A 27,656-nucleotide genomic window follows, 5' to 3' on the forward strand; every position below is an offset into this window, starting at 1 on the left:
TGACTTAGCTCCCTTGCCAGTTGTGGGCATGTTATCATACCTCGCACCTCCACCAGGTGTTACGAATAGAAAGCTTCTTGGTAAAGACTATTTATTTAGGGTGACCTTGTGCCCGTGAACTTAAAACAACCTTACGCAAAAATGTTCCCCGCTAGCCAGCACGAACCTCTTCGACCTTTTCTTCTGTCACACAACCGCGAACTGGTCACACCATGAGCCGCTAGTCTTCCTTTTTTTAGTGCGTGGCATGGTGGCACGAGCAGTCCGTCAGTGGATTGTGCTTTTTGCTTGTCATTTGTTTGGCGGCATTTACAAAAGCAGGTAGCAGGATGCGTCTTCGGATGATGATGAACAACTTGTGGCAATATATTATCTTATACTTGTTTGTGCTATGTTTTAGCCTTTCATGCTCTTCCTCAACCTCACTTTTTTTCGCCCTCTTATTATTTTATACTTGTAAGGGGGAAGATGAACAATATGCCGTAGTGAGCCACGACCTTAACTTGAAAAGCAGAGCGCGAGCTGTTGTGATCCACGCGTGTGCCGGTTGTCGCCACCTCTCTCAGCGTCCGTAAGCCTCCTGTTCAAGTGCTATACTTGAACCAATAAACCCAATTTCATACTCTACATGGCACTGCTGTTTTAGGACGCCTCCTTTTCCACTTCTTAATATATTTTCCTATACAGGGCTATGCTATGGTCTAGCCTTCCATACTCCAGACTCTCACTTTTTTTTCCACCCCCTTGCTATACTAGCCTTTGAATGTGGCTGCTATGTTTTACTTCTGACCTCTTCATCATCATCATCATCATCATTTATTTGACCCTTAAGGGCCCCTTAAGGGCATTACATAAGGGGGGGGGGCATTTTTCTAAATACAAAAACAAAGAAAAAAATAGAAAGTTGTACAAACACACGAGCAATACTTTTGCAAAATCCGAGAACAGACGCACAGAAAATGTACTTATACAAGTATAAAAACATGCGCGCACAAAATTTACACATACAAGAGCTCAAAATACAGTGACAGTGGTAGAGTTATAACGGGCTTCCAAGTTTAAGTGAGCCGTTAGTAGTTGTTTGAATGCGCACAAGTCACGCTCTGAGACGATGGCTTCCGGTAAGTTATTCCATTCCTCGATGGCGACAGAAAGAAATGACTTATTGAATGCAACGGTCGTACCGAAAAGACGTTGGAGGCTTCTGGAATTGAATAGCCGGCAAAAATAGCGGGCGGAAGAAAGCAAGAGAGAACCATGCAAGTGAGGAAAATAATAGTATAATTTGTGAAATAAACAAAGTCGAGAAAGTATACGTCTGTCAGCTAGATTCTGCAAGTCTAAAGACTCCTTTATAAAAGTGATGCTTGATGAGTGATCGTAATAGGACATAATGAACCGTTAGAAGGGCAAGAGTGGGGGCTAGTTGGTTGAACATTGTTGAGACTCACACCGCGCTGGAATTAAACACACAAATAAAAGACACACTGAAGCACAGGTAGGACACACACGAGCGCGAACGTAGACATTTTAGATAGTTGACAAGGCTGGATTTGATTAGCACTGATGGGCGCTTTATCTTGGTGGGCAGTGCGCATGTTCACGCTCTTTCTTTTTATCTTCTTTTTCTCTCCTTTCAACCTATATATGTGTGTGTCACATTTCCATCGAATAAACAGTTGTTAGTTCGCGCTCGTGTGTGTCCTACCTGTGCTTCAGTGTGTCTTTTATTTGTGTGTTTAATTCCAGCGCGGTGTGAGTCTCAATAATGAACCGGGCAGCCCTATTCTGAATGGATTCCAACAGAATAATCAGATAGGTTTGGTGAGGGCTCCAAATGGACGACGCGTATTCGAGCTTCGTGCGAACGAAGGTTACGTACGCAATTTTACGGACTGTAGGAGGTGATAGGCATAACGTTCTTCGGATGTAACCAAGCTTCTTTGATGCGTCAGCAACTAAGTGTGTGATGTGATCCGACCACATGAGAGTGTTAGAAATAAGCACGCCAAGGTATCGGTAACTATCAACATACGCCAAGGTCGTTGAGTTTAAATTGTAGACGTGTTCCGAGTTAGACTGTTTGCGAGATACGCGCATGACTTTGCATTTGGAAACATTGGTCTGCATCATCCAGAGTGAACACCAGTTTTCAATTAAGGATAGGTCATTTTGTAGAATTTCGTGGTCGTCAGGGGTGGTTATTCGGCGATAAAGGATGCAATTGTCCGCAAATAATCGAATGGATGATGAAATTCCTGATGGTAGATTGTTCACATATATGAGGAAGAGTAAGGGGCCGAGTACTGACCCTTGAGGGACACCGGATTTAACGGGAGCAGCAGTGGAGTGAAGACCGGCAATGTCAGTGAACTGAGATTGGTGTGATAGGAAGCATCGGATCCATGACAGGGCTGAAGTGTCCAAGTTCAGACAGCAGAGTTTGTTTATTAGTTGTTGATGAGCGACACGATCGAAGGCTTTAGAGAAGTCTATGTATATGACGTCAGTTTGAAATAGAGAATCTAAATTTAGGTGGAGGTCGGCAGTGAATTCAAAGAGCTGAGTTTCGCAAGACAAACCAGGTCGGAAGCTGTGCTGATTTTTGAAGAAAAACCCGTTGTTATCAAGGTGGTGGGCAACGTGCGAATAAATAATGTGCTCGAGGCATTTGCAGGCAATGCATGTCAGCGAGATAGGACGATAATTAGATGGGTTAGATTGGTCACCTGATTTGAATACTGGGGTTACCTTGGCTACCCTCCAGTTCGCAGGTATGATACCTTCGGAGAGGGACTGAGAGAATATGATTTGCAGAATGTGGCTAGAAATAGCTCCAGTGGAGTTTAGTAGCTTTGCCGGTATGTTATCAGGACCAGGGGCACTCGATGTTTTTAGTTGGTTTATAATTTTTAGGATACCTTCAGCATTTACGGTGATGAATGGCATCTGGGGAAAGTTATACCTGGAGGCAAATGGGATATTGCCCGACGGCTCATTAGTAAAGACTGAGGAAAAGTAAGAATTCATCAAGTCAGAGCGCTGCTGAGCTGGAACCCGTGAGCCATCAGGATTGCACAGTGAAATGTTATGCGCTAAATTGTTGGGGTGGATAAAGTTCCAAAATTTTTTAGGTTTGTCGCGGATGATTTTTAGGAGATCTTCATGGTAATACTTCTTTTTGGCTTTTTTCAGCGCGCTAGTATATTCCCGAAGGCAAGTGAAATATTTGTCCCATTTCGATGGAGAAATGCTACGTTTCGCCTCGCGGAAAAGGTGTTTCTTCTTTTGTGAGAGTTTTTTCATAGAAGTTGTATACCAAGGACTGTCATCGTCACAGCAAACAGACACTAATGGAACTATTCTTCGATTAGCGTCAAGACCTTTTGTTTATACAGTAGCCAATTCTGTTCTACGCTTCTGGAGATGGCCGTTTGAGAGAAGAAACTATAGAAGCTTTTCAATTCGGTAATGATTGCGTGGATGTTGGCTTTGTTGTAGTCGCGTATGAGCTTCTTCCGTGAATTATGCCTAGGTACTGGAATAGAGAGGTTGAATAGTATGGTACAGTGATCACTCAGGCCTTCTATACACGTAGGTGAGTGAATAAGGTCGGGGTGGGAAGCGAAGACAAGATCGAGTATGTTGTCACCACGAGTCAGAGTATTAATTGTCTGCGTGAGGTTGAATAGGAGGGACAGTTGAATGAAGTCATTTGATAGCCGGGAAGGGGCCTTAAGGTTGGCCCAGTTTATATCGGGAAGATTAAAGTCCCCGGCACCGCAAGAACATAACGGTCGTCAAAATGAACGCTCATGGCGTACGGTAAATAACTAACCTGTGCAAACAGGGGAAGTCTCATGACCGTGATCGTTGCGGTGGCGTGCCCCAGCTGATTCCAGAGTGACAGAGGCTTTTGTAGGAGGGGCGTATCACCCGCTCGCCTAGTAGCACGATGTTGCCCGCCGAAATCGCAATCAGTCACCAAACGTGGAGGGTAGCTTTTGGTTCCAGTATTCAGCTATGATCCGAGGGTCGCTGCGTCGAAGGTTTCAGGCATTGGAGTCATCGCTGGAAACCCAAGATCGGGCCAGGGTAGATTCCATGCAGAAGTAGGAACCGTGGTGACGACGAGTGGGCCAGCCATGATCGCAAGGGCAAAAACCCTGTCCACATGAAGGCAGACAAGCTCAGCTGAGCCATTGTTGGGCGTGGGCACGACTTTAGCAAGTGCTGCCTTTGTTGGGTTCGTTTCCCTTCTACAGGACAGCAGGCAGCGAACGTGCACGGACCAGTGACAAAACAAGCACGTCGGTATGTGCACGACTCCTAGGCAGGCGAGCGCAATAAGTCCAGCTTCATAGTACTCAGACACACCATACACACACGTCCACAGGTACAGCCATGCTGTGTACAAAGTCAAGAACGGGCTCACGCAGCCATCCAGGAGGAAAGGTTTTCGCGTGTGTAACGAGATGCGCTGCACCAGCTCATCGACACACGCAGCCGGCGGCACCATGTTGACCAGACCACAGAACACCTACCAGCCGCCTGCTAGCTCTGTCAACTGTTCTTGCACCCTTCTTTTTTATGCTGCGAAGATCAACACAATGTTGAGCACGTTCCTCTAAAGCTGTAACGTTAGCTTATTCTGCATTCCTTCCCTATTTTGGAACGAGTTTCTATTACAAGTTTCTTAAATACAAAAGGAACTTGTTATATTTTGAAAATTGGAATGCGTCATTACATTAACATTACATTTTACTTTTCAATAAATAGATAGTGTTGGATAATACTGTGGCAATATAGTGAGAAATTTAAAGCTTACTTCTACAGGCATTTATTTATACGAATTTAACATCGCTGTCAGCAGGTTATATTAGTGCTTACATTGAATCTAACTAAACCTCCATAGACGAATTTTTAGAGACCACTGGCCCTACTGCAACTTTCGTGCTCGCCTAATTCAAGTCACACATGTGGCACATCCCACTACAGTCTGCAATGCGCAGTCAGGATACCGAGCTTCAAATATTCAAATATAAATATCCGTCAATGTATCAACATAATTAATTGTCTTGCACCGGAAACCCTATAGAAATCGAGAACACTTTGGGTTTCAATCAGCGCTGATTCAAAATTTCAACTCGGGAAACTCTCCCGTTAGCAGTCAGCAATCAAATCTATGGATATTAGTTCTCTTTCAGTCTTTCTCACACTTTCTTTCCCTTCTTTTTCCCTAATTTTCTCTTTCTTCATGTACATATTTGTTTCTCTCTATCTTTAGGTTTCTTTAGGCTTGTTTTTCCTCCACTCCTTTCCCTCACTTTCTTTCCCTACCCCACTACACTATAAATAGTATACAAAGATATGCTACGCTCTTTTACTGTGCGCGCATGTTTCAGAGAAACACAGAGCTAAAAAGCTCTTCAACATCCCCCTTCATTGATATTGTCAGTTAGCTAAAAGGTGTATACGACCAAATTGAAAGACAGGCAGAATGTTATTTGTATTGGTGAGGCATTCATCCTTACTGCCGTTCCAGGGTATAACTCGTAATGGCCCTTATGTGATGTATTCGCTCTGAGAATGCAAATTCTTTACTGCTATGTGTCTGTTGTTAAGTCACGATACGAAGAAAATAAACAAACTATTTCTCTATCTGTAATGAATTTCTGTAAACTGCCATGCCTATGTTTAATAATTATCATGAATGAAAAGAAAGACTGTATAACCTAGTGGTTAGGATGCTCTCTTTCCGTTCTTGGAAAAAATGGTCTTCAATCTGACCTCGCCCGAATTTGTTTTTGGCCAAGAATAATTTTTTTTCTCTCCCTCTTTATTTTGCTCTTTCCTTGCTCGTTCTGTTGCCCATCAGAAATATTGCATCCTGCGCTGTACAAACCAACGCAAAGCAAAAGATGAAGGAGGAAGAAGACGGCGCTTTCAGGTTCATGATAATTTTTATTGCTACGGCATGCGGCGAACCTCGAAAATAACAGCTTTGTTGTAAAAAATCAACTATTTTCATCGTACGTCGCAAGTCTCGGCATCTTTTCCTACCCTGTGCTTTGGTTACCCTGCATCCTCAGAATACCAAGATGCGTCGTAGTCTCGTGGTAGGCGAATCATACGTTTTGGCGCCTCACGTGGTTGTCCATCCATCATCTTCCGGATGATTGAATGTGTGCGTGCATCTGTTAAATGCCGTGGAATGCTCACAAAAGGAACACCGTTCGCTCTACTGTTCTCTCATAAATGTAACAAGTTACCATTACAGTTCCACCCATCCTGAATAGAACGATGGTGTTTCTCCCAAAAGAAACGAGTTCCGTACAACACTGCATCAACCAACACATTTCAGCTGGGCTTTAACAGCTGATATGTCAGATTAGAAAGCGCATTTCACGTCTTCCTCATGCAGCTTGACCACCCTTTTATTATATGATGACTGAAACACACTTGAATTAATAACTTTGTTGGCACTTCTATTACTGTGAAGCAACCGTATGCCACTTTCTGGACAATATCTCACATTTCCCCGGATCTGCTTTGAACTGCTAGGCTGTTTAGACTGTTGTTTGTATAACATTGTAAAATATATACTAACAGATTGCCAAGAAAAAAAAAAATGAGCAGGAAAAGTTCCGCTGTGGGGTGTCAAACTAGCGGCGTTGCGCTTTTCAGCAAGTGACGCTAACCACTAAGCTACAAAGCGGCCCTTCTTCAACATGTTAACAGCGAGCCATTTATGTACACCATGTACTGCTGGCAGTCCTCCAAGCTTGGTAACTTCAGTGCGTTTTCGTCATCAGTACTTAGATGTCATGAAGGTCACACGTTGTGCATCCACGCTCTAAGGGTTCTCGTGCCGTGCCAGCCCATGCGCGCACAGCGACGCACATTTCCACATGGCGTAGTCAGAGGACGTATAGATGCTTTCTAGCGTGATGGCTCACTCGCGCGTGGCCTTATCTTGGGATTCGGGCGCGTTGTACCTCTTGTGCTTCCAGCGCAAGTTTGCTTTGAAGTTATAGTAGTTAAAGCTTGAGTACGCGTCCGCTATATGGGATCCCGTGCAGCAAAATTTAATTAACGCGTTAGAATCTGTTCAGAACCGCTCAGTTCGGTTCATTTGTTCTAATTATTCCCGTACTGCTAGCATATCAGAAATGAAATCTAACCTTGACCTACCCAATTTAACTGTCCAGAGGAAACTGGCGCGACTGCATTTTTTTCATAAGATATTTTTTCACAATCCATCAATGAAGCGAGACCTCATTTCACAACCGTCATACCACTCATCGCGCATTGATCATCAGCATAAGGTTGCCATTCCGTTTTGCCGCACCAAATTCTTTTCAGCAGCCTTCTTACCGAAAACAGCCGCCGATTGGAACCACCTTCCCTCTTCCGTTGTATCAATAACAGACCCTTTGTTATTCAAGACTGCAATTTCTCAGCAATGCTTGTAACTATACGCAGTTTCCATTATCTATCTTTGTCTTGTATGTGCTTGAATTCTTATACATTTTTAGTTGACTTATGTTGCCTTCCTGATTTGCGCATCTGATACTTGTTTCTTTATTTTGTCTTTTTTTCTTGTGTGTTATATATGTTGTACCCACCCCCTCTGTAATGCCCTACGGGCCCTGAGGGTATTCTAATAAATAAATAAATAAATAAAAGAAAGCACAAATGGCCCCGCCGCGGTGATCTAGTGGTTAAGGTACTCGGCTGCTGACCCGCAGTTCGCGGGATCGAATCCCGGCTGCGCCGGCTGCATTTTCGATGGAGGCGGAAATGCTGTAGGCTCGTGTGCTCAGATTTGGGTGCACGTTAAAGAACCCCCGGTGGTCAAAATTTCCAGAGCCCTCTACTACGGCGTCTCTCATAATCATATGGTGGTTTTGGGACGTTAAACCCCACATATCAATCAATCAATCAATCAATCAAGAGAGCATGAATGTTATGTTGTTTGCTGCTGCGACCGCGTTTACGAAAAGAGCGTGCTGCTCACGAAAAAGTAATAATTGTGACCATTGTTTAGGCTCATCCTGTGTGTGTACCTGTGCGTTCATTGCATGCGTCTTTCTGTTTGAGCAGTGTGCTTTAAGTGTTGAGCTGTGACTGTTGTTTGTCCGCACTTGTCCTGTGTATGCTCATTTTATTCATGCTTAGTGCTTGATGTGTGCGCTGCAAGTTTCAAGCTGCTTGCCGTTTTTGGAGTGATATTGCAATTTATTACTGCAGAATTCATTACCTTGCCGCTGCGGCATACCAATGCACAATGATTAGCTACCTCTCTCTGAAGACACGTTTCACTTTCATGTTATACCGATTCCGAAAGAGAGGGATCAACCACATTTTTTGGTGAGACAGCACTCCCAACACCAAAATGCCCCTGCCGTCCTACTGCACATTTGTTGTGGCTTGGGAATGAATGGCGGTTTGTTCTATGCTCTAATGTTATGAATGCTTGTAGAATACCGAGCTTCTGAAATATTTACCAACTTGGTGATTGGAAATCGCATCGCTTTTTGTTTGGGAGATAATTTTTTTTAGTTTGCTAATTCCTTGTGATCTGTGTCAAATCAAAGTTTATTTTCATTGGGAAGATGTTGCCAAGCTTGGGCTAAAAGCGAAATAGTTCGCTTGAGGAAAGCTCAAGCCCTTTCATACAAGGCATACATTAGGGACACACAACTTTGTACAAATACTGTTGTAAAATCAACCAAGTGCATTATATACATGAAAAGAAAATATAGGAAAATATGTTGTTAAGTCAGTGCAAATGTTATCAACAAAAAAGTTCAAGTAGCGCATAACATACGTGGGAAAAAGAGAGAGTTTACAGAATATTTTCGCTCAAAATCGTACATTGTATGTTTAAATATAAGGAAGCACTGATATTTGACCAAAAACTGAACTTGTTGCCTTCATTGTTTGTTTCAAAGCAAAAGGAAGTCAACAAACCAATGTAACAATGAAAATGGAACAGATTATTTATAGTTCATGCATTAAGTTGTGGCTTGTAAAAAGCTCAATTCACTATTAATAATTACAAAAGGATTAATTATGAATGTTACTTGAGTAAAAAAATAATACATATTTCAGATTGACATTAATGGGGCAAAACTAATAAAAATTTAGCTCGAGGCTTGAACACAAGACATTTGCAGGAGCCGAGATGATCCACGAGGAACTCTTTAAAAAAGTAATTATACATGGATTCCTCTGTGAAATTACTGATGTGCTATAATGGGCTCCAAAACTTTCTATATTCTAACAGAATCAAAAGTTGGGCTTGTTGGATATGCATGGTATAACTATCAGTGGTAACTGTAAGTGGTGGAAGAGGAGCAACCCAGGTGCATTTCGGAGTGTGTGGATGCCATTGCTAAGACTGAGACGAACGCACAGGGTAGGAACAGAGTTCGCCCAATTTGTAAATTTTTGGCAGATAACAAACTACAACTTCTTGTAGCTGACAAGGAAGGTTTCTTTGTGGTTATGGATGAGTGCACCTTTTCGTAGAGGGCTGTGAAAGCACTCGGCAAGAACTTTGTACCTGCAAATCGCAAGAGCTCAAAAGTAAAGATAAATGCTTATTCTTTGCTTTCTGACATGAATTTTGAGCGGTTAGCTTCTGCGGTCAAATCTGCCAAGTGATTTGAACGTGATATATTTTTTCCGGTCAAAACACACAAGCCAGAAATGCCTTTCAGAGCGATTGTGTCTGAAAGAGACACTTGGCAAAACGATGTTCTGAGATACCTGCAAAGCAATTTAGAAACTCTTTCTATCCCGGATTCTTTCCGTGTCAGTAATTCTGAAGCGGTGGAACAGTTTCTGAGCACTGATAGCTCTAGCAAATGTAGCACTTTCAGTATAGACATTGAGGACTTGTACTATTCGATACCTCAAGGTGAGCTGATTGCAAGCATTCAAAGCTGCATCGCGCAGGATAATGATGAATTGTCTTTTAGCCTTAAGTGTGGAACTTCTGTATCTAGTTTTCTAGAATTACTTAGCTTTTACTTGAAGTCACCCTTTGTGGCTTGGGGTGGTAATCTTCATGTTCAGAGATCAGGGACATGCATAGGCTCTTCAGTAGCTCCGATTGTAAGCGGAATTCTTTTGGGAAAGATTGATGTGGCACTTCAGAGGCATCTATCAGGAGTCCCGGATTATGTATTCACATACGTCGATGATTTTCTTGTGTTCACTACGTCCTCAGATTTTACGCGAGATGTTGTGAATATTTCCAAGGTTTTTAAAGAAACAGGCAAGAAACTAAACCTTTCTTTAGAATTGCCGCATCTAAAATAACTGCAATTTCTAGACCTTAACTTGGTATTCGAACCCCAGCATGTTTGCTGGTATTATTGTCCTATATCCATGAAGCCTATACTCAATTACAGGTCGAGCTAGTGAAGCTAGTGAAGAGAAGTATTGTTAACGAGGTTGGATTTTGCCCTGAAAAAGTCCTGCCAAAACAAAATGAAAATGAGCTTTGACAGTCAAGTAACGAAACTAGTACAAGCAGGGTATCCTAATGATGTTATCACGTCCATCACAACATGATTAAGAAACTTAAATTTGAAGGGAACCCCACTCGGGGCGTCGTGATGAGAGTAGAAAAGGTAGGAGGATAGCAGTAATTCCTTACCTTCATAAGACATCGCATGAACCTAAGCAACTCAGTAATAGATATACAGTCGATGTGCTTTTCTCAGCCAAAAGCAAACTGCTGTCTATTTATTCGCGCATGCGCAGAGAGTTTCCACAATGTCACATGAAACACTGCAAAGTTCATGGACTGCGCAATGGGCGTTGTTTACATGACTCCTTTTAGCTGTGGTAAAGTGTACATAGGTCAGTCGGGAAGGTGCATCAGTGTTCATCTTAGAGAGCACGATTCTTCTTTGAAATTCTTGAGTGCATCGCATCTCGTGGCTCATTGCAGAGAATGCGGTTGTTATCCTCTTTTTCAGGATACTGAAGCGATTTTTCGATCTAACAATCGACTCGCGAGTTGACGAAAGCTTTTCACATAAGAAAAAGAGGAGAGCAATGCATCTGGCAGCCTTCAGTTTTGCTGCACGATGAAGAGTTTGCTTTTCGAGATTATATTCCGAGATAATCTTTCTTCTTTTACTCTGTGTTTTCGAGGTGCCACGGGTGTACTTTTTGCCTGCACACGCATGTGTTGTTTTTTGATTAGCTGTTTATATATTCTTCTCTTTCTAATAAATCGTTTAGTTGCGGCAGTCGCTTGTCCTCTTTTCCTTTCTTTTTATTCATGCGCTTGAACTGACAGTTATACCATGCATATCCAACTAACCCAACTTTCGATTCTGTTGCAATTCATTTCTAGTACCCAGGGCACTAATTCTTTTCCTCACCTGGATGTATCGGACCCAGCCACACTAGCTTCAATGATGGCCGTGAGCATTTGCAAGGCAAGAGTGGCAAGAGTGGCAATTGGCACATTCGCTATGGAACCTGTCCTCTCGATCTTCAAGTCTTGTGCGGATGGTTTCAACCCTTCGTCGGACATTCAAGAAAAATGTGCCGGATTCTCCGGTCCGAGTTCTGCGGTCTGGCAAGTAAGGAGCTACAAGGACTGGTTAAAGGTGTCGTGAAGCTTGATTCATGGTACTCGCTGGCAGCCGTTCTACAGGGACTGGTGCCGCACTGGCAAAGACACGGCCAAGTATCTCTGGCGACAAGTTCTTCCGCTACTTCCAAAGAGAAAGAAGTCGCATGCGCAAGCTGAAAAAGTGTTGAACCTCAGCGCCACAGCACTTTCTGACAAGCACCTCGATGTTCTTGGTCTTGATCCCAAGTTTCGTTTCGAGCCGTCACTAGAGCGGGTGGACAAGTTGGTGTTAGCACGTTCGTTGAAACCAGTGCTGACGAGTACACTTTAGTAGTTCCCCTGCTGCTTTTGCCGTAACTCGTCTTATTCTTAGTTGAGAGACCACCAAGATTTTTGGTTTGATTGTGGTGAAAATGAGAAGATTGCTTGCCAGATCGAGGTCAACGAGCATCTTTTCTTTTTCCTCTATTAAAAAAAGGAATCATGTTGAGAGTTTGGCGATAGTTATAGCGCGAGAACAGAACGACGACAAAGAAACAAGAAGGACAGGAGCGTTACTTGTCATCGTTCTGTTCTCGCGCTATAACTGTCATGTCATACCAACTAGCCCAAACTGCCACACTTCTACGAGTTTGGCTTGTAAAGTGGTGAAAGCATGACGACCAATGTCACCCAAACAACAATGTGGTTCAATCAGTAAGAAACTATTGCGAGTAGACTTAATTTATTTGAACACAAATAAGTATGCTTTAAAAAGACATTTTCTGCACTTTGTGTCAAAAATTAACTTTTACTTTTTTCTCCCATTCGCTCAAAGGGTGCTGGTGCTGCCAATGACTAGTCCACCTAGCTGCCTGCCGATGACAGAGAAACTTGCCACGACGCAAGACACCATCCTTGCCACAACGCAAGGATGGTGTCTGTGTTTGTTGTCATTTGTGTCGCATATGCAACACAGAGCACCGAAATAAAAGACAGCAGGGACATTCTTGTTTCTCAAACACATCTCATGTTTCTTTCAGCTGCGCATTTTGCATGAGTGGAAGCACTGCAGGTTGTTTCACTGCAGTATACTGGAAATTTGCAGTACCACTGTTGCTGGAAAAGACCAAGTGTTCTGCTCATCTGCGATGCTTTTTCAGGCTGACTGAACGAAACTGGGGAGGCTGTGGTAATAATAATAATACTTTATTCGGCAGTTCGCAAGCTCTAAATGACCATTAAGGTAATCCTTTTTCTTTAGGCAAAACCCAATCAGGCATGGAAAAACTGCATGCCGCTGCAGTTTTCAACTTCCAACAGCACAAGGATTGTAATCGCATGCAGTAATCATGCTTGCAGCTGTCACTCACCAATTCACAGCCACAGAACGTGGATAGAAAAATTCTGTTTTAAAATGATCTCCTTGCTTTCCAGATAACTAAAACAAGATTTAACAATTCAGACAGTATGCTTATTATGTATTGCACCACAACACAGAAAGGCGATGAAGGACGGTAAGCCGTCCTTTTAAAGCTTTAGACAGAAGTGTACATGGCTTCTCCACACTGTCAACTGCTTTTAATTGTTAATTTGGTGAATGAGAATGCTCTTAATTTGTCTGCCAGTGAGTTGTTCTTGTTTTATTTTCAGAAATTCACTGGATCTGCGCATGTGCCTTTGCGGATTGAACGCCATCTATTCGAGGAAGGCAACATGCCTAATTGATGTGTGGTCCTCTGGATATCATGCCTAATTGATGTGTGGTCCTCTGGATATTGATTGAACATTTACGGCTGTAGTTGTATAAAGTGCGTATAGCATCAGTGTTATACTGTGGACATGTGAAATATGGATGTGCTGTAGTGTGTTTTGCTGAGATTGTGGGGCATCTGCTGTTTCTACTCAATGTAACCATAACGCTGCTGCCTGGCAGCTGTATTTATTTGTCTCGCTTATTAGCACTTTATTATAATTTCACTACTACGACATTACCTGGAAGTTGCTGATTATATCTTAAAACGCACATTGTTTTAAAATAATGGCTGCCCACCTGCTTTAAATTCTTTATATGCACGCACCATCTTTCTGTTTTTTTACATTCATATATTCTGTTCCTATTGTGTGCTCTGATCTGTGGAATGTTTTGTATTGCTTTTGTACAGTGTTCAGTTTCTATGGTATGTGTTAATCTTGTTGACACTTTTGGCATTAATGAGGTGTTCTTGCATGACCAAGTTTTGCCAAAAATCACGGCAGTCATTAAAACAAATGACACTTAGCACAAATGGAAAAAAGTGAACGCATCATCTTCCCAAACGCCAATCTGCTTACAATTCAAGGTTGCTTAGTGATGATGATGATAATGATGTTGTTGTGTTTTCTGTTGTAAGACCTGATTTAGCCTGAAGACGACTTTGTCACACCGGCCGATGAACAATGTTTCTTTGATCTCGTTCATGTGGAGGGTCTCATAGAAGTCTTCAAAGCTCACTCAGTAATAGGAATTCAGCTTCCAAAAGCAGCGATGGAAAGCTGTGTCTAGCATTTAGCATATAACAAAGTTGGACATGTTGGTAAAGTGTAGTAAAAGACTCAGCGCAAGTAACGACGAGGACAACAGTTTATGGTATCAATTTTTCTGACATATACACAGCAAACTGCATAAAGGCACATGTCAAAGCAAATACACTTTCTTGGAAAACCTGAGTGAAAAAAGTTTGACTTGCTATCCAATAACATGATCGATGCCAAACTCGGGCTGATCACATCTTTGGTAATCTCATGTACATGTTTATTCCTATGTTTGCTCACGACATCAGCTTCATTAAAAATTAGCGAACAGTCTTTACAATGCAAGCAAGAATTTCGCTAACAAGCTATCTCACTCATTCCTTCCTTTGTTGTTATTTGAGCTGTTTTTTACACCCGCCCCGGCGGTCTAGTGGTTAAGGCACTGGGTAGCTGACCCATAGGTTGCGAGATCAAATCCCCGACATGACCGAGGCCGAAATGCTTGAGGCCGTATGCTTAGATTTAGGTGCGCATTAAAGAACACCATGTGGTCAAAATTTCCGAAGCCCTTTACTACGAGATCTGCCATAATCATATGGTTGTTTTGCGACTTAAATTGAAACAATTATGTTATAAGAAATTTAGTTCAACTTTGTACTCCTACAAAACCCACACATTCTTCCACATGAGAAACCCTCACCACACCCACAGCACTTTGTGTGTTTCTCATGCGGAAGAGTGTATCGTGGAAGTACAAAGTTGTGCTAAATTTCTTACAATATGACAAATAACCAAATAGTCCAACAACAAGTTTTATTCAAGAGTTATTAATATTTTCGGTGCATGTGCACAGGACACGAGGCATGTCTAAGGCTAGAATGCTACCCATTAAAACCAAAATACTAGAGTATGCACAGATGTAAGTATACACATATAACTTGAAGAAACAATGAAAAATCAAGATGAGAACGATAAAGACCTTTGAGCCATTCTGTGCCTCAGATGTCAGGTTTTGTTTAGAAGGGGAAAGTGATGACAACAGTGCTGTTGGTGCATAGGCGCTTCGCCTTGCTGGTCAATCAGTTGCAGTGTTCTCCTGCAATGTAAAAGGCACTAGGTTCGTATCCTGGTAGTGCTGGGCAAGTACATTTCTTAATAGTAAAGGGGGTTTGGCTGAGCACAGTGCGTCAACTGAATCCGAAAACACGCTCTCTTCGTCCTCCTCGTTCCCAGAGCAATTATTTGTTCTGTGGGGAATGCAATAACTCTGGTGGGCAAGAAGAGAGAAAGGAAGATCAAAGAAAAGATGAAAATTGAAGGTGCAAGCACGAGTAAAGAATGGGGAAAAGAAAAATTATGGAAGGCTGTAAAACGATAGAAAGAACGAAAGAAAAGGCTCAGAAGGAAAAGCTGTGATGGTGAAAGGTAAAAGCAGCGCAAAACTAGACGAGGCAAACAAGGAAATAACACACAGTATTGTGGTACAGTTTTGATAAGTGGCAGGCTTTTTAGTTTTTCCTACTTCAAGTGGGATAAACAGATGACAACCTTCAAATAACACATCCAATGCTCCACGGTTTGAGTTACGGCAGTACATTTTGGCTGTGTGCGCACTCCTGGGAGGTGGTGAGTGTGTAGCAGCCTTTGTTTATTGTGATATGTAACATAATATGAAGTTTGTTGGCTTCAATGAATACTAAGAACATGTGGAAATCATGTGACATGATATCCTTTGATCGCCACGGTTGTCTGGTGCTCGGCTGCTGGACTGAATCCTAGCTGCATTTTTGATGGAGGCAAAGTGCTTTAAAACATGTACTTTTTAGGTGCAGTTTAAGTAACCCCAGAGGTTGAAACTTTCCAGAGCCCTCCACCAACGCGTGTGTCATAATGACATGGTGGTTTTGAGGGGTTTACCCTAAACAATTATTACTCCATATTCATTTTTTTCCTTATTACTACACCACAGTTCAAATGTCCAAATAATGTCCACTACGCCTCCTTGGGCTTCACAAAGTTGTGTCTTGCAAAGAAAGAAGCCCATCAATCCATTTTCCTTCTTAAAAGGGTCACAGATAAACCCTTGTGCTTGGTGAAAAAAGCTTATCCTGCGGAAAGCCAACACTGCAATGAACAGCTCAGCCAACGTTTGCAGTCGTATGCAGGGAAGACAGTTTGCAAGTGCAGCGTGCCAATTTGTCGGACACCCTCTGTTCACCTCTTCGAATCTGCCTGCACCTGCTGTGCAATGTCAAACAAAAGATAGAACGCCATTTGCTAGCCGCCGATGTAAATCAAAATAGGCGATTAGATCAGATGCACTGTTTTTACATGGGACTTGCCGGCATCATGCACAGTAAGGTACAAGTTTAGGGGAACATATGGAAGCTTGGAGATATGAGAAATCCTTGGAACATGGAGCGTTGCTGGGCCCAATATTTGAACACACGGAGGCTGCAATGCCCTGAAGAAGACAGGTGCCTTAGAGATGCCCCGTACTCCAAGGATTTCTCATATGATGCAGTACCAGCGCTTTAGCTCTCTCAGAAATCACAATGGGATGTTTTATTGCGCGCGCTCACATGGCCTAATTATGTACCACGGCCTGTTATCCCTACTTGTTTATAGGTTCCAGCGTACTCGTCGAGGAGAATTCCTGTATTCTTGTTGGCAATCGAGGCAATTTTAACGTCTTTTGGATATATTGGCAATTGAGGGGATCCACTCCAGTACCAAGATCGTTCAATGATTGCTTGGTACATTTTTTGTGATGTTTTGTCAACTATGAACGGAATGCAAGCAAGAAATTGCTATGTGGAGTAGGTTTTGCGAATGATCACTCGAGGCCCTGTGTTTAACCGTTACTTATGTGGTTGTTGAAGGTGGTTTAGGCCTCGAATCAAGTGTAACAGGTGAAATCATGCCTACATTGCTTGTTTTGAAGAAAGAGGAGCAAAATAATTAATGTTTTTGTTAATCTTATTTGCTCATACTTCAGTGGTTGATGACTATACTCCTGCCCCCGAAAGTTTTCGTAGCGTGCGATTTTCAAAAAAGTGATATTCCTGCCTTGTCCATGAACATAGCCTCTGAATAAATGATCAGGCCTAGTAGCACCTGCACTCGACCTATACAGCTACCTGCGAGATTAGAAGCGCCGTGCTCCAGCAAAGAAGTTTGCATTTTCTGTGGAGCCCACGTTCCTAAGCTTTTGTGGGCAGGTTTATATATGTCATGATACAATCATTGTGATAACAAGTGCCACTTTAATGCGTAGTATCTCTTACTTTGTGCAGTTGGTGAAACTAAGGCCTCCATGCTGCTTGCATCAACCTTTTGGGGTGCTGACAGTGGAACAGTGGCCCTGCGAGACCAAGTGTTTACAGATTCGCATGTTGCAGTGAATGATGCCGACTATGGGAATGTGAACGGATTTCTATGCAACCTTTGCCCTTTTGTGAGCAGTCATAGGTCTAGCCTCAATAGACACATTCGCGAGACGCATAAAGGAAAGAAGCCCTTTTTCTGTACAGCATGTTCAGTCTCATTTAAGCGGGCTGAACGGCTCAGGGACCACATATGCCCCTCTAGGCCCTTAAGGTAATTCGCATCTGTTACCGCAAATTTGTGCACAAACACGCTGAAAATGCATCCATGTGAAAAGTACACACACGTTAATTTTTTCTTGACCTGGATCCAGCTACATTTAAATAAACAATTTATGCTTAAGCATTCATTTTGTTTAAGTGATTATGTCTTATTTATATAATACCTGTGGCAGTCCATTTGGTTCAGGTTTAATATACGTTTTCTTCCTTTGTTAAAAATTTTAAAAAAAGAAATGGAATAAAACCATCTGCAAAAGTTTATACATTTGACAGCATAACTCTGACGCATTATTTCAGTTGAGTGTCCATTATTATGTGTGGAGGAGTTACTCTTTGCAAAGAGACTGTCGTTCCATTATTTCTATTGAGGTGTAATATATCCTGTATAAGTCTGAAAATTTTTCGTTTTGCTGGTTCAGATGCTGTAGCAAAAGAAGAAGCAGGTTGGTTAGTCTGGCCTGTTTGGTTGTTTTTGATGGCTGCGCATTAAAAGAAAAGACCTGCGAAACAGTTAGCAGTCACTCAAGAGCTTTCATGCAAGCACCCCAAAGAGCTGCTTGAGTGTAAACACCTCTGTCTGTCCCCTCAAAGGGGCATTTGAACTTTCATTGGTTGGAGCGTAATGACAGATAAAGAACATTTGCTGGCAGCAGGCTGCTGTGCACCCTCACAAGTCAGTGTTACTGTGCATACCGTGGTCGTGCATGCTTTTGCTTGTGTTGTAGCAATGCATCGGGGATTGCGATAAGAAAACTTAATGCATAAAGGCAGAAGAAATTCAAGCTGAAAAAAAAAGTTTACATGAGAATAATTGGTGTCTGGGCTAGCTGGTCATCTTGCATGTCGAGTGGTTGCATCTAATTTTAAATGCACAGACGTTGGAAAAAGCAAGAAGACCGTGCTGGCACTAACAACTCGCATAGGACAAATGGGACGCTGCATGAACGACATAGTAGAGCTGTGTGCCACTGCGCCGCGGCACCGTCGCCACCTATTTTCACTCGCGTCGCCGCTGACATTTCGAGAGGGACCACGCTGCCGCTGTGCACTGATTGCAGCGCGCCGCCGGTAGTCCTTTATTTTAACCTAAATGTTGCATTTGGACATGAAGTATATACATCGCTTCACCGGAAAGCTCGTCTCGGTGTGTTAATGTATTGGACTTTGTATTAAGTTTCAGCGGCTGCTAACTGGCAGGAGCTCAGCCAGCAGCATGCCCTCTCTTTATGGTTCCCCCTCTTCAACATCATTTTGACGTCATAAAGTTTTCACAACTCTCGAATCAAATGAGAGGAATGGAACGTGTTCCAAACCCAGAGGGAAAAAAATTGGAAAAAGCACGCCTAGGCATCTATAAGCCAACTTTAATCTTCAAAGGCGCTACTCGTCCCACAATTCCACCATGCTCTTGTTTCTGTTCTTTTTTCAGTGCAAAGCATATCTTAGAGAAGTTTGGTGATTTGAGCATATATATCTATCTATCCATCTCTTGCAACATTGTGCTGTCCGGAACCTATTGTTATCATTTATACCAAGATTGGTGTGGCATAGCTGGAGTGTATGACGAACGCATATGACCGGGAATGTAAAGAATTATCACTTATCACAAAAATTATTGTGGTTTATGTGTCATGGCCATAATGCTGTAATAACTATTTCGTGAAGATGATATATAACTAATTCTGCATGTCCAGAGATTTCTACATCATTAACATAAATTACAAGTGTAATATGAAAATCATGATATTCATGTCATGTATAGCATGACATATACGCCATCCTCATGACATGTATCTCATGTTTCTGGTTGTTTCGCTAACTTGACATGTACCAAATTTGGTATTGGATGACACGACTGTATACGAACAATAATTGCAAGTAGTAGCATCAGAATAATCACATGCGTTATATGGATAGAATGAGAAGCAATACTCACGATGCACTTGCGCCCGGTTTGCTATCTTGATGTACAGTGTCAAGTACAGCAGCCGCTGGAGCCTGTGCGCTCCAGCGGCTGCTGGCAGCGTGTTCAAGTGGGAGCGAGAGCAACCACAGTCTCTTTTTGCGTCATCTCACGGCAAGCAAAACAACTATTCGTTGCTGATATGAAACCAGCGGCAAGATTGTGACGCCCTCCCTCTTGCAGGAGATTACGCGAGAGCCGATAATCGCCTTGAAGGGGAGGGGGTTGCAATCTTGCCAGCGGTTTCACATCAGCACTGACATCTTGTTTTGCTCGCCGCGAGATGATGCGAGAAAAGAACGCGCTGCCAGCAGCCGCCGAAGCACGCAGGCCACGCGTCATGTTCCCTTTCGTAAAAATTGACGCTGTACTTCTAAACTGCTAAGGCAGGACATAACTGTATGGCGAACATAAATGACAGGTACTAAAAATAACGCCCAGGTCATGTACAGCATGGTTTATATGCCACACTCATGGTGCACACACAGCTGTTTCGCTGGCCGAATTGGGTACTGCGTGCCTTGACTGTATAATGACCATAAAAGGCAGGTCGAAGTATGAAAACCATGATTCATGTCATGTCAGCATAACTTGCATGCCAAAACTGCTACGGCGTGACATGACTCTTCGAGGAACTTAAAGGACAGTTGGCAAAACAAAAATAATGGCATCCACGCTCATGAGTGAACTCATGGCCAGTTCGCTTGCTTGATATACACTAAATTTGGTATTGCGTGATGTTTCAGTATGACGAACATAAATGGCAGTATGAAAATTATAATGTGTCATGTTAGCCTGACCTACATGGTATGCTAATGAAGCGCTCACGACAAGTTTGTCCGCTTGATATGGACCAAATCTAGTATTGCTGGGCGTGGCTGTATGACGAACATAAGTGGTAGGCGGTGACATGAAAATCGTGAGATAATGCCACGTTCCTTCTCTTAAGGTTTGTTATCGTCCCGTTACACTACGTAATTCTCAGTGCAAACTGCGCCTTCAGTCTTTCAGAAGCTTCAGGACTGTAGTAGATCATTTCGATAAGATCACGTTCACTCCGCGAATTATACAGATTATTCTGGAACGTACGTCATCGCTAGCAACAACGCTAGAAGATTCGATGGCAAGTGTATAAATGCTAACGTGCTTCGCTGCTTGTCAGTTAATCGACGGCCAACGCTCTGCCTGCCGCTATCAATGCCATTACCTCGTTTCATTTGTTGGCCACAAGTTCGGCCCGAATAAACTGTTTCATCTTCGATCTGTAGTTGACTTTCTTCGGCCACGTCACGGCTCCGTGACAATATATACCATTTTTAGCGTGGCGTCTGTTGTGACTTCCCTTTATCCATCTCTCGAAGTAGAAGAGCAGCAATCATCATTATTGAGCCGCCTCACGAGCTGACGCTTGGCCTCGTGGCAGCGCCGGCTCACCCTATTTTTTTCTTTCTTCTTGAGTTCCATTAAAGCCATTCATCTTGCAAGACGTGTTTTTGCTGTATGTGAGCGGCGCTGCAGCAGTAAGGCTCAGAGGTCCAACACATGATGCCAAAAACCCAGGATCTTACATGACGCCAACATCATTGACGTTAGGAGCCGCAACACCTCAGAAGACGGCACCTGCGATCTTGGCGAGATACATCGACTGCAGGCGTCAGAATGGAACGATATCTTAGACGACGCCACAGCCTGCGGTGCCAACTGGATATCCTGTTGTCCAAGGCGGAAAACCACTTGCGAGGAAATCAAGCCGTCAGTGCAGCAGCAGTAAGTGTATTCCTCGACAAAATAAGTTCATTTTATGGTCAGATAGAGAAAGTGGATGAGGCAATTTTCGAAGAGACACCAGACGACCTGTTGGACAGCGAGAAGTTAGACGCTAGAGAATACCGTAAGAAGGTTTATATATGCCTACATTTATATGCCTACGTCATCAAGAACTGCGACCTGGGCATTGGTGATGCAACATTTTGGTCCGATTCCCAGATTACCCTTTGCTGGATTTAGAAGGAACCTGTTTTTTGGAAGGCATTTGTACGGAACAGGACGCAGATCGGAAATTCGACAGTATATTTTCGATGGCGAATTTGTCCCGGAAAAGAAAACCCCGCAAATTTGCTCATTCGAGGCTTGATGTACACAAACTGAGTCGATCACAGTTGTGGTGGTATGGACCCGTTTGGCTTGCAATGTCTCATACATTCTGGCCTGAATTTCAAGGAAAACTTGACTTCGAAAACGGAAAACTCGAAGCAGCTGAAATGGGGCCAGAAATCAATATCCACGCTATTAACACGAGAACATCGATGCCAACACTGATTGATAACAAATGATGCAGCAGCCTCACAAAACTTGTAAGAGTAATGACATGAGTTTTTCGTTATGTTAAAAAGATGAAGGAGGAAAGTGATAGGTTCGAGGAGCTGTCTGCTGACGAAATTCAATAAGCGGAGTGCTATTTGATTCGCGTAGAACAGAGAGCTCACTTTGGTAATGAGTGCAACTTGCATTGCAAACGAGAATCCAATTCCTTCCCAAAGTCCAGTTGGACAATTAAGATTGTTCCTCGACAACAACGGGATGCTTCAGGTACAAGGAAAAGCTCGGAGGATGGACGACTCGTACGATTCTCGTCATCCAATCCTCCTACCGAAAGACTCTCACCTCAGCACTTTAATCATCAATCATGCTCACGAAAAAGTCTTCCATGGAAGAGTGCGAGACAAACTGACACAAATCAGGGAACAAAACTGTATTCTACAATCACGACAGCTGGTGAAAAAAAATTGGCAGATCCTACGCACAGTCGGAATCGATGATATGCGAAGCATGAATGAGAAATGTTGATACATCACTTTAAAATCAGCATAACGTTACAAGGTGGAGGTAAATCATGCCGTACATGACTTCCGTGTCATTATTATCATGTTTGGATGTGTCGTTTACCGTCGTCATCTATTCACGTCACGTGATACCAAACTTAGTATATGTGGAGCTAGTGAAACGGCTGCGAGCACGCTATGAGCGTGGTATGATATGTTACATGACAGGTGTGTCAGGATTATCATGTTTGCACCAGTCGTGTATTTGGTTATCAATTTACGTCACGTAACGCCAAATTTGCTATGTGTGAAGCTATGAAAACGGCTGAGGGCGCATCATGAAGGGCTCAATATACTTTAATGTAGCTTTGAAGCACGCGCACGTTGGGCACAGCGGCGCTACCTTAGCAAAATGCGAGCACTCTACAGTCTGACGCCAGGCACGACCCAACGTTGGGCACGACCAGCGTCCGTCAGTGCGGCCCGGCGGCAACCGGCGCGAAATGCGACATGCTGCATTTCGTGCCAATGCGTTAGCCAGACAACACTGCGTCTCTCTATTTTCGTTATGGAGGGACGCCGGACGCGCTGAAACGCGCATGCGTCAAAGCAACGCAACGCGGCGCATGCCTGCGAGTATATGGCAGGACCGGTGCCTGGCGTGCACCATCGCCGGCTTGACGCGACGAAATGAACGCCGACGAGCACGCGCACCGCGTCACGTCGAAATGTATTGGTGCCTTGACTGTAGCATAGAGAAAGAAAAAGACAAGAGAGGACACTCCGCGAAACCTGGCCTCAGAAAGTGCGTCACGACTACGTAACGAACTAATGCTCTCGCCAAACGTCAAAGGACGCGAGCGCAAAAAAAAAAAAAAAACTGTTATAATCAATGCAACAGAATTGTTTTTACAAAGTTATAATTATCCGCCCAAATTTGGTATGTTCTTTATACATAAAAAGAATTTATTCAACGCACCTTACGCGATTATTTTTCTTCAGCCGTACTGTCATAAACACCATCCACCCAGCGACAAGCGCATGCATGACTGACAGCGGGAAGCTTTCGTCGCTTTCGTCAACGTCGGCTGCGTCGGCGTTTTCGTGCGTGAGATAACAGGTGAGACACGTTTTCAAGCGAAGCTAGTTGAATGACATGTTGTTGGGCTTGTTGGGTCATTTTTTTCAGAAAACGGTTACACCTGCGCGAATAAGACACCATGCAACAAACATAGAAAGATGCACACACACACGTTGCGCCTCGTGTGTGCGAGTTTGTTTCTTACGTGGCGTCTCATTCACGCAGTTGTAACCTCTTTCTGAAGCTTGTAAGGACGGGGAGGTTCGCTAAAAAAAAAAGTTTGCGGCTCTATGCGGCGGCTAGACGGGAACATTGTGCAACGTATGCAGTATAGCAAAGGCGGCACGGCGTCAAGCCGAGGCGACGCGTGCTGCGTCTGCCACGGACGCGAGCGTCTGTGCGCTGAACATAGCTGGGCAGCTAGGTCATAGGCTCGGTGCAAAATATTGAGAAGCGTTCGCTGGGCCTCGCATGCTTCAAGACGCGTTTCCCGAAGGCTCGGAACACGAATAATTCTTGGTGTGCCGGAGGTAAATCTGGACTAGTCAAGTGGCCATCATCTTCGTTTCTTCGCTAGCCTTGTGCCACTAGTGCGAGCTACAAATTTTTTTGACGTTTACAATATAATTTTACTGCACAAATTTCAACTACGATTTTTCTTCCCAATGTACTGCTGATACTGCGTACGCACGAAGGTGTTCTAAAGTTCCCAGGCCGCGATACCATTGCATTACAAGGGATAGCGGCCTGGAAACTTCTGAAGATCTTTGTACGTGGTCTTGACGTCTATCTTTGTAAGTCAGAGTTTTATGGGTCAGAGATGTATCACTGGTTTGGTATTATGCATCGATTAGCTAATCATTCATATGGGTTTGCTGGTACACTTATGACGTGCACATATCTTTTTCGTAATTTGACAGCGAAGCATCCACTTACTAACATTTTCAGACCGCGCTGATGCCATGCCGTCCGGCGGTCCAAGCTACGGCAGCTACTGCTGTGTATCGTGGTGCTTCAACAATGGCAGAACCCACAAGAAGCCTGGGACGAGTTTCTTCCGCATACCACTGGACGGCAGGTGTGTTAAAGCTTTTGTATGGTTTGCATGTCTTTAGGCTTACTTTTCGTGCTTGCTCGGTGAGGGTAACAATAAAAAATCACTATTCAAGCACTTCCCCTTTCAGGTGATAGTTCATTGCCAATGCAGGATGAAAGCATGGATGCAGTATGCTGGACGCGATGATCTCCTGAGTAAGCCGTCCAGCCTATTGTACGCAACATACAGGGTTTGTAGCGACCATTTTACTGCTCAAAGTTTCATGGACCCTGGGCACACAAGGCTTACAAGAATGGCTGTTCCCACTGTGCAACCAGCTGCACCATGTAAGTGATTGACTGAAACTCAAATATGTGCAATAGCAGCCACTTGTATTGAATCAGTGGCGACAGTTAACCGCGAAGATCTTTGTAGCCGATAGAGAAACCTCACTATAGAAGTAACACTTGGAAAGTCTTAAATTTTGTGAATTGTGGGCTATTACCTTCTTAACAGCAGCTTTACATTTCTGTCGTTTTTTGATGCTCTTGACCTGCACAACTTGTTTTGAAAGACTTTAAAGTGCTATTTCACGTTATCTTCAAGCCTGAGTGCACATGTACATATACCTTTCATCAGTGAAAGCTGGCACTGTTGATAATTCCAAAAATCACAAATTACTTGTTTTCTAGTTGGTGCCTTCTCTTTTCTTCTATGTTCGACCAATTTATGCGTTTGAAAGAGCTGCTTAAGTTTCCCCATGCTACAAGCTTTGTAACTTGTACCAACTGCACATATATGCAGGTTCTCTGAGCGTCGCTTCAAATAGTGACTGTGACATGACTGCAGAAGCTGCACTGCAAGGTGCAGATGAGCTTCAGTTTCTGTTATTTTAAGCCTCTTACAGACACATTGTCGTAATTTCATTTCTTCAGGACCTGCGGTAGAGGCTTCAAAAAGCGGCTCCCACACATTGAGGTGCCCCGATGAGCACGGTGCGTTCAGTGTCGCGATTTCTTTTTTTTTTTTTACCCAAATTGATTGTTGACCAAACCTCTACAGGTGGCAGCTCCCTTGTAGCTGGTGAAAGAATTTCTGCTGACTTCGTCTTGCCGGGGAAAACCTTAACCAGTTGTTCAGCTGTCACAAAAAGAACTTGTGTGACCGGTAAGTTGTATGTTCACTTCAACACCAGAGTGGATTGATATAGAGACTTCTGCAGGCCGCTCGCAAGATTGTTCCGACAGCACTGTCCGAGGCACTGAACAAGCTTCACAAGACCCTCCAGAAGACGTCTCCACCAACAGCTCCACGCCTGAGTGCCCTAGAGAAAATGGTGACTATGCTTTTATTTCAGCTGTTTTTAATGTGCTATTTTATGTTTAGGACATTCTGAGGAAACTATCCTCAAAAGGACACTACGTGTGCACTTACAAATTGTAAGGGTGGGCTCTCAGTGATTTTCATTTTTTTTGTGCATTGTCAACATTGTGAATGGTTTGTTTTTAGGTAGTGGAATCGAAAACTTTGCACCACAGAAAGTTGTGCACCTTGGGTCTGAAAGAGCGAGGAAATTGCTCGTATGGGATTAGTTGTTCTTCGCTTTTACATCCATATTTTTGTTTATTGCAGTGCGTTCCTGTGTGCCAGCGACAATGTCTCCATCAATAAAGTACAAGCAAACCATTAAACATCTGCAAGCCAAAGTAGCAGCACAGCGGAAAACTATCAAAAGACTGCGGAGACAGCCTGACCAAGCACCGTCATCGACTTCAAAGGCCCTTGGAGTTATCCGACCGCAATTTAGCTTCTCATCAACCTCCTCATCTCGCCCATCAAACTTTTCAAAAGAATGCCCAAACTTGTAGCGTTTGATGGGGCTGCGGATGCTGCCATTTTATTTTTATATAGCTTGTGAGTGATAATGTACGATGTAGAGCCTTTGTGAAAAATAATGAGCCAAAGTGGTTTCCTTCTGCTATTTATTAGCCCTGTAATACCGCTCTCGTAGCACCAATTAAGGTGCACAATTCTGGATAAGTGATGACTACAATCTATTTTAGCTCGCAAGCGTCACAGCAGCACCCAGACGGAAATCACTTGGGATCTTAAGTTTTTGATGAAAGCGACGCATAAAAAGAGCCACAAGACCTGCCAGTGTTGTAGCATAAAGTTTGTCTTTCACGTAGTGAGCAAGCTGCAAAGCCCTACCTACCTTTCTGAGGACAAGCAGGCGTCAAGTCTGCTTTTTTTCATTTTGGGCTAGCTGTTCTTATTAAGCACAGCCAGCACACCGCACCTTTGCCTTTCTGCTATATTGTGTCGTGTGGTTTATGTGTGCTCTTTTTTTCTATGCATTATTTCGGTTAACCCCAGGCATGATTCACGACTTCATTGCTGTGTATATGTCACTTCTTCCTTCTTCATCAGCATTGTGCGCTGTGTTTTTGCCATAGATCTTTACTTACCCACTGGCCCGGTGTGTCATACTTCACCAGCTTCTCGGCTTCTGCCAACTCTAGCGATGTGTGCGTTGTCTGTGTTCTCTTTGTATTTGTTACAATTTATTTGTAAGGCGAGATGCCTTTGTTGTCTACCTTTGTCATATTGTGCTTTTTATATTCTCAGACTCTACCTTGCCTTTGAATGCCCCGCCGCGGTGGTCTAGTGGCTAAGGTACTCGGCTGCTGACCCGCAGGTCGCGGGTTCAATTCCCGGCTGCGGCGGCTGCATTTCCGATGGAGGCGGAAATGTTGTAGGCCCGTGTGCTCAGATTTGGGCGCACGTTAAAGAACCCCAGGTGGTCGAAATTTCCGGAGCCCTCCACTACGGCGTCTCTCATAATCATATGGTGGTTTTAAGAAGTTAAACCCCACAAATCAATCAACCTTGCCTTTGAATAAAACATTGCGGATACTCTGTCTCTTTGACCGATATATACATTGATCACTTGTTCCAAAAGAAGAACACAAGCGTGATGAATAAAACCGTAGTGAATTATCATTACCTGCATCTCTTTTTATTGTAACTTAATCGGAATAAAAATTA

At 43.3% G+C, this 27,656-nt stretch overlaps 2 protein-coding genes across 6 annotated transcripts in view; both read left to right on the forward strand.

Moving 5' to 3' along the window:
- LOC142783830 (uncharacterized) overlaps positions 1-27,656 on the forward strand; it is a 456,044-nt gene that overhangs the window by 204,651 nt on the left and 223,737 nt on the right. The gene's annotated exons all lie outside the window — the stretch shown is intronic.
- LOC119166771 (uncharacterized) lies at positions 1,772-27,611 on the forward strand. 4 transcript variants are annotated; one of them, XM_075882484.1, is made up of 9 exons: positions 1,772-13,395; positions 17,395-23,611; positions 24,521-24,650; positions 24,780-24,955; positions 25,413-25,472; positions 25,544-25,603; positions 25,671-25,775; positions 25,831-25,944; positions 26,241-27,611. In XM_075882484.1, the coding sequence occupies exons 3-9, from the start codon at positions 24,535-24,537 to the stop codon at positions 26,474-26,476; spliced, it is 867 nt and encodes a 288-aa protein (XP_075738599.1). In that variant the 5' UTR covers positions 1,772-13,395; positions 17,395-23,611; positions 24,521-24,534; the 3' UTR covers positions 26,477-27,611. The 4 variants fall into 4 exon arrangements, with proteins under 4 accessions (XP_075738599.1, XP_075738602.1, XP_075738601.1 ...); XM_075882487.1 differs by lacking the exons at positions 25,413-25,472; positions 25,544-25,603; XM_075882486.1 differs by lacking the exons at positions 1,772-13,395; positions 17,395-23,611 and having other exon boundaries at positions 23,622-24,650; positions 24,757-24,955.

This window comes from Rhipicephalus microplus, unplaced genomic scaffold (assembly GCF_043290135.1).
Source record: "Rhipicephalus microplus isolate Deutch F79 unplaced genomic scaffold, USDA_Rmic scaffold_12, whole genome shotgun sequence".
Lineage (NCBI taxonomy): Eukaryota > Metazoa > Arthropoda > Arachnida > Ixodida > Ixodidae > Rhipicephalus > Rhipicephalus microplus.